The sequence below is a fragment of the Theobroma cacao genome, chromosome 2 (assembly GCF_000208745.1).
Source record: "Theobroma cacao cultivar B97-61/B2 chromosome 2, Criollo_cocoa_genome_V2, whole genome shotgun sequence".
Lineage (NCBI taxonomy): Eukaryota > Viridiplantae > Streptophyta > Magnoliopsida > Malvales > Malvaceae > Theobroma > Theobroma cacao.
Window position 1 is genome coordinate 2,805,644 of NC_030851.1, and position 7,684 is coordinate 2,813,327.

Sequence of the window (7,684 nt, forward strand, 5' to 3'; positions counted from 1 at the left end):
ATAACTCTTATTTTCCCTTGTAGCATTTGCCACACAAAAACCTCAACTCTAAAAAGTGCTAGGTTAGCCCACACTATGAACTTGCAGGTTATAATTAACCTGAATCATGCAAGGTGCCATCAGATTCATTTTACTTTCAAAAAAAACGTCCTGATAGATATGTTACACATCATCTGGGTTAATTAAGTTAAACTATGGATTACCAATAAGATTCAAATTTGATATTAGTAGCCATCCAAACCATAAAACTGGCATATTTATCAAGTATTGGAAACTGAATTAAGTTTCTTCTTCTATACTCATATTCAAATGATGCATTTAAGAAATTATACACCATGATTGATTCTAACAGGATTTCAGATGATTAAACTTTCAAACGAATAGGAAAAGAAAGAAGGAAAGAAAGTACAGAAGAAGACGGTGCTGAAATTACTGCTGAAACTCTTTCAAGTCAAAGTATTGTTAAGCACAATCCCAACACCAAAACTCTTTATAACTAATTTTGTCACTCACTGCAATGCCTTTGGCTTTGTTTTCCTCTTGTCTAGTCCTGTTCCGCTCAGAGTTCATTGTTCAGGTTTAAGTTGTTTCGTACTTCATCTAAACCATTTTCTCTCTCTTTTTTTTTTTAACATCCTGAATTTTATATTTTATTTTTATATCACAAACCTTTTACTTCCTAAATAAAAATATTTCTTCATCATATCTTTTGAAAAGCTTCATTTCTTTCATTTAATCAGGCTAACAAACTGAACTTACATGGATTTACAAGCAAAAAAGAGTTGAAAAAAATCGATTTTCTTATGCTAGTCATGTCAATCTCAACTTTCTTGAGTAAGATTGAAAGTATTATATCTGAGTTAACATGACACCAAGGCTGGGCCAGTGGTCGAAGAGCTTTGTGTTCATGGTCCATTGGTGGTTTGCTTTATTTATTACTTGCTCAAGATCCTGTAATGACTAATGAGCTTAATGGCTTGGAAATTGGTGCCACAGGCCTTAGGGTTGGAGAAGTTAAATGAATAACACAGGAAGGGCAATTTAGGTGAGGCAAGGGCTAACACAAATACGCAAGTTAGGATTTATGCTTTGTGGGTTTTGTGAGGATGTGCCCTGACACAATCTGACAACATAGGGAGGGATAAGGCCCCTTTTCTCACCTAGGAATTCCCTACTTCCTCCACTTTGAATAACCAAGTTTGGTTTGCCCCAAAAATATGTGTTATTCACTTTGAATAGAACAAGAATCAAGAGTTGGATGGCAAGAAATGAAATAAGTCAATAAATAACAACTGTGCTTTCTGTGTTGCAGGGAGTGGAAGAGTTGCCTTTTTTTTTAATCTTCGTTTTCCCTTCTTTAACCATTTGGACTTGAGGACAGAATAAGAATATGAGAGAGTTAAAAATCTTGGGACAACCTCAACCTGACTGCAAATGTCCTGTACTACTATTGAACAACCACTACGTTGTTGGACATGGATGGTTGGGCTTACTCTCCAATTTCCACCAGACAGGTGGACGACCTGAACAGACAATAATCCCTGCTAGATTCTGGATTAGGAAACCTGAAATATGGAGTTGTTCCAGACTAGTTTCATTCCGGGTGATGTAATGACCTCCACCACCACACCCAATCTGACATCAATATAGAATTCCAACACTGTTAACAGTTGTGAAGCAGGTATGCCAGGTTTCTACAGAATCTTGATGGAAGCTTGAGAAGCCTAACATTCAATTTATTTAGTAGTACTTGAAAAGTATCCTTCCTTAGAGGTACAAGATGGGCTGTTTGTTTCCTTTATGCAATGAATTTTCCTGGTTACCTCCAAAAGATTTTGATATGGATACAGCAATTCTTTTCTAAATGCACAAGGAACAATTTCCAGAGTCCTGTTTCCCAGAATTAAAGAAGACTATCAGAGAAATGGATAAACGAAAAGGTTACACGATAAAAACATAAGGGGAGGAAAAGATCAACCAAGTAGACTAGGGGCCGGGGGATTTCACCAATGTTTGATATGTCGGCCATTTGTCTTACTAGAGCCCGGCACGAGATAATTCCACATTGAACACCAATTGCACCATTACCTCGCTACGGACATATAATCACCATGAAATAATTGCTTCCAACACTGTTGTCCATTTGCCCCTTTACACAACCGAAACTGTCCGCCACGTTAGAATCAGTAAAGATGTTAATATGTTGGTATTATGTGAGAGTGAAAAGCAAACAGGAATGTGAAATATATTCTGCACATTGTGGGATTCACAACATCAAAGAGACAAATGCACCAACTGAAGAACAAAAGGAGACTATTATATAAAGACTAAGAAAACTATCCCAGGAAATCTATAACATACTTAAAAGGAAGCCCCAAAGGGGCTTCCTCTTCTAGCCACGTGGAGGGCATAGGAAAAAAGAGAAAAAAAAAAGAAAAAATAAGGTAGGAAGAGAAAGGAAAAAACAGATAGAAAGAAGCCCGTGTGCAACGCACAGGCTATAATCTAGTAAACTATAATAGTCGTCACCTCGTACTCTTCTCTAGTTCTGTTTAGGGGTTTTTTTCTCTGGCACAGAGGCTAAATGCAGGTATTAGTTTCCAGTTAAAAGTTACAGTGTACATTAAAGAATTGAAGGCTTGCTCCTCTTCTCGCTTTCGGAAGCTACCTCGTATTCACATAAGAGAATGATACAACAAAGCAAAACATGCGATACGACGTGATCAGGTACTGCCAGCTTCTGTTGGCGTGGTACAAGGAGCCAGTATATTAGGAGGCAAGTTAACTCCTCCCCCTCTAACAGATAGATTAGGAGCCTTAACTGAGCTAGCCCTGCTCACCTGGTTTGAGTCAAGAAACACCACAATTACTGTAATGTCATCATGGAAATGCCGCCGGACACCACGATCAATCTTCTTCAAGTCAGAATACCTCATTTCTCTCTTCTTTGCTGCTTCTTGTAGAGCAGTTTTTACAAGCCTCCTTGCAATTCCCTGCATGAAGTCCACAACAAAATGTTAATTTTCTCCTCTTTTAGAACCCTGTTTTAAGATTAACTTCACATCATCAATAAAATGCAAATGCAACAATATATCTATAAATGAATTTATAACTCAAAATCATACAAGGAAAATGAAATAAACAAATATTACATGACAAACAGAACCTTGTTCCTGCCCCCTCTACACAACTACAAATGCATGAGCATGCGTGTGTGTGCTACATGTGTGTGAGTAAATTGTCCCATGTGTATGCATGCAGTAAAAACCACTCAAAAGAAAAGGCACACTGTTCATAACAGAGCATATTGCCTTTCATAATTGGTCTAGATTGAATAAAATGTGAACTAGAAAGTCGTGTTCATACTGGTTGACTTGTTCTAGTTGAGCTATTTGGCTTATGAATTAAAGTGGTAATTGTCAAGCAGCAGTAATAGGATGGAAAATTGAACAAGCAGTCATGGCACTTCAAGTTATACGCCATAGCTCACACAACAAAAGGAAAGGTTCCCAAGATAACTAATTAAAGCTTCATTAAAAACTAGAACTCCAAAATCTATTATCGGTGACCAACAAGAAAAGCTTTCATACTCTAACCAAATGAAAATGTCAGCAGCATAGGAGAAAAGAATACTGTTCATAATAAGATTAACAATATTTGACATTCAGGCATAAACTTACACTTCGTGGGTGATTTTGAACTATATCAACAGCTTCTTGATTGCTTAGGTGCTCCCAGAGCCCATCAGATGCAAATATCACGAATTGATCATGTGGCTGCAGCTGGTGCACTGATATCGATGGGTCCGCACTCAATATTGGCTTTTTGAAAGGTTCCCGAAGCCGAAATTTGGGATATAAAGGCTCCCTGTTGAACTCAGCTTTTTTTAAATATACATCACCGATAGATCTAGAAACCTGAAAGGCCAAGAATTCCATTAATAAACTCTCACAAAGAGTAAGAGGCAGCAGAACAAACCATGGAAAACCATAGCAAGGAAATTATAATCTTGCACTGCTGGACAAATTGCATGCACTTGTTAAATGTACTAAACCTCTCTATCTCTCATTTGGGGGAACAAGGGGTTGTTTTTAGTAATCTTATCACAGATAGAATTAAGACACTGCACACATTCTGGTCTAGTTCAAGGTTTGACAAAAAGTATAGCAGTTGTAGCAGGAAATTTGCACAGAAAGGAGAATTGCCCATTGCAGCAATAGAATCTCTTCACATATGAAATCCAAGAAATAGTCATGCTTCTAGGTTCACAATATTTTTGAGAAGCTTTACAATATTTATAAGGATTCTGATTGACAAATGAGCACTTGCTGGGAAGTTTCTCAACCAATTGACTAAGCATCAGAAACCAGTTTAAACCATCACTCAGAATTTTTACTTATAATTCATTCTCTCTTTAAAACCTGGCAATCATATAACTGTAAAACACGGGGTAATTAAAACCTAGCACGTCAGGATATTTCCTTTCGCCAATCCTCTTTGGAAACAAAGCTCATATACCTGTACAGAGCTGAAAAGTCGTACAGCTAAAGTGATTCCCTAATAAAGCCTAAAGTACAAAAGTAACCAACTCCAGGATCACCACTAAGCTTATTAGTTCCAGACCTGGAATATATGGATAAGTGTTATCCATGGATGACCATCAAATCACTTTCTTGCAAGAGATCAACATACAATCCAACAAAATTTTTAGATTCCATCATTTTATGCAACAGTAAATTATGCTATTTTATCCCTTTCCATCAACTTTGATAATTACTAAGTTCTCTCATAGTCAAAGATTTTTCTTATTTCCCTTTCTCTTTTGGCTTTGCAGATACATCCATGCATCCAACTGAATAATCGGCATCCTTCCCCTCCTCAGCTCCACACTATCTTTACCACATGGGAGGAGAAGATACCATGCAGCTGATATATCTATTTCTTTCTAACAAATTAAACCCCTTTTTTCTCCGGAAAACTGTCCTTGGAAATGTAACCATATAAATACATCTTCACTCCAAAAACATTAAAGACCTGTTTTCAGTTTTCACTTTTCAAAAAGTAAGCACAAGTGGATAAAACATTGCCCCAGGTTCATGCCTTACTTTAAGAGTTTATTACAAATCAAGCTAGCTAAAACAAACTTTCAAATATTCAGAATTCATAAACAGCATGCTCTATAGTGCTCAACTTGGACAAGAACTGGTTCAAGCTCTCTATGCGTCTTGCAGCACAGATGAATAAAATTAGTACTTGCTCCTTTTTTGCAAATGGCTATTCTTGTAAACAAAGGTGATTTAAGCCACAAGTAGAAGCAAGTTTCAATGTCACCGCTACGCAAAAGCATCAATGTTTAAAAATGGCGACATTAATTAGTCATCTTAGCAGTTAAGTAACTATTAAAATTAAAAATTGTTTGCATAGTGAAACTTACCTGTATGAGACCTTTTACACGCCATACATTGTACTTCAAAACTACAATTTGTGGGTCATCAGGGTGCAATGACTGCAGCTCCTGCCTTACAGACTCTATGCAGACATTATGCTCAGCCGACAGCTGAACAGCTAGTACCTCTCCTGTTGCCTTCACAGCTCTCCCCAAAACAGCACGCGAATCACCAAGGTTGGCAACATAAAGGGTTCCACCACAGATAACACCAACCAGGCAGCAGGATCCAACAGCAGCAATTTGTGGTTTCATAGGCCACTGTTTGGAAACGAGAGACAAGAAACCTTCTTCTGTTGCTTGATATGCTTTTCGTATCACGTCAACTGACATTGTCTGTTGCTCTGAAGTGAACCCTGAACATAGAGAATATTTCAGAATAACAAACACCACCGATGGCAAAGTGCATGAAGGAAAGAGAGAACAAGTAGAGATAACTCTTATGTTTGCAATTTTATTTCTTTCTTTTAGTATTATATACCAGGCTCTACAGCTACCAATCGGAATTGACACACAAAACAACAAAAGTGATAACAAGGAACTGATAACTTTTTGGACTCAAAACAACAAACCCTTAACTGCGGCTGCAGCAAGTTCACTACACTAATTAGTTTTAAACAATTAATTATATCCAAAACAATTGCTTATTTAATACTTCTTTCCTCTACTTCCTTAATCAGTAAATAGACGGCAACAAAAACTAAACCCTAGCAAAGGCAAAAGTACTTACTCTTGAGATGTTGAAAGAGATGATCATTGACGTAGCGCGAAGTCTCTGGGCCCCCATGCCCATCATAAACGCCAATAAAAGTACCATAGGGACCTGACTCATGTGAACTCAAACAACCGGACTCAAGCTGGCTCTGGTCCTCGAGTAAATTGTTGGCCTGAACCACTGCCATTGAGAACTCACCATTAAAGTGCTGCCCTGTGTCCTTGTACCACAAAAGCCCATCTTGGCGACCTCCAGCATCCGAACTTGTGTGAACGTATCGATCTGACCTTGGCCGAAAACAGGCCCTCAAAAAGTTCATCAACCCAGATAACATCCCTCATCTCATCCAAAAACCCCTCCTAATTCTCCACATCTAAATAACCACTGAATATAAACTATACCCTAGAAGTCTGAACAGTGAACCGTATCCTCTGCTTCTCAACACAATAATTGTACACTACACCAACATCAGCAACAAAGCACACCAAAAGGTTAGCAATAGTGCAATTTGCGATAAAGGCTCAAAAGCAACTAAACCAAGAAAACGACAACTACAAATTATATCTTCCACTACTCCTCAAGGGGCCATTAACAGCATCAATCAGAAAGTACAATAAATTTGATAAATATATAATGAATAACTAGCAGATCAAATAAATGATGTACTAGAAACCACCTCTCTCAGTTTGTTTTAGTTATTAAGATTAAGCTCAAACAACGGAAACTGCTCCCTCTTTAAACAAGAAAGCCATGACCATAACAGCTCCTTATGCTGAAAAAATCAACAAAACACAAAGGAGGGGTTTTTGAAAACGACGGAATTGGTCAAAGCTCACTTTTTCTTTCTTTTTTTCTAACAAAGTAGTCGGTCAGCCATTAGGAAATCCAGAAGGTCTAATGTTTCACATTGAGAACTTTAAACAGCCCAGTTTCAGACATCCCTTTAGACCCAATAAGCATCATAATTCAACTTGTATTTCCCACACTAAATATTAAAAAAAGAAGAAGAAGAAGAAGCTGACCTTTCTATTTGACCCCTTTGGTTTATAATTGAAAAGGAGGATCTGGAAATAGGAAAGGAAAAAACTTCATCTGGGCATGAAATTGGAATTAGCAGATCTATGGATCAATCAAATCAAAGCAAGAGAAAAAACAAAGTTTGGAATTTGGTTGGCTTCAACTAGTGATGAGAAAATTGAAGAAGATGAAGGAGGAAAGCATATAATAGAGAAATGGATGAGTTTTTTTTTTTCTTTTTTCTTCAACAAAAGGAGAAGTCTTTTTATGTGAAAGATTTTGGCTTTGGCCCCAACAACTTATAAAAACTCTCTTTCTCTCTCCTTTCCATCTTGCTTTTCTATCTCTCTTGTTTCTCCCTCCAATTCTCAGCAGACAAGACCCATAAAAGACCAACAATGGAGAGTTTAAAGCCAGCAAAGCAAAGGTCCAGTTTTGGGCTCCACACCACTATGGTAATAGAGAGAGAAGAAATTTAAAAAAAAAAAGAGAGAGAGAGGGGAGAG

The 7,684-nt window shown here is 37.5% G+C and overlaps 1 protein-coding gene across 1 annotated transcript; it reads right to left on the reverse strand.

Moving 5' to 3' along the window:
* On the reverse strand, window positions 2,229-7,635 carry LOC18607514 (probable protein phosphatase 2C 46). The gene is made up of 5 exons (XM_007041714.2): window positions 7,184-7,635; window positions 6,177-6,618; window positions 5,435-5,802; window positions 3,681-3,917; window positions 2,229-2,993 (listed from the first exon to the last, which is right to left on the reverse strand). The coding sequence occupies exons 2-5, from the start codon at window positions 6,493-6,495 to the stop codon at window positions 2,724-2,726; spliced, it is 1,194 nt and encodes a 397-aa protein (XP_007041776.2). The 5' UTR covers window positions 6,496-6,618; window positions 7,184-7,635; the 3' UTR covers window positions 2,229-2,723.

What these genes read in the sequence shown, in the direction of transcription:
- LOC18607514 (XM_007041714.2), bottom strand. Translation starts at nt 6,495, where the DNA reads ATGTTATCTGGGTTGATGAACTTTTTGAGGGCCTGTTTTCGGCCAAGG. An exon ending in TCTCTTTCAACATCTCAAGA is followed by an intron (nt 5,803 to 6,176) that starts GTAAGTACTTTT and finishes CTCTATGTTCAG; the next exon opens with GGTTCACTTCAGAGCAACAG. An exon ending in TTCAAAATCACCCACGAAGT is followed by an intron (nt 2,994 to 3,680) that starts GTAAGTTTATGC and finishes GACTTCATGCAG; the next exon opens with GGAATTGCAAGGAGGCTTGT.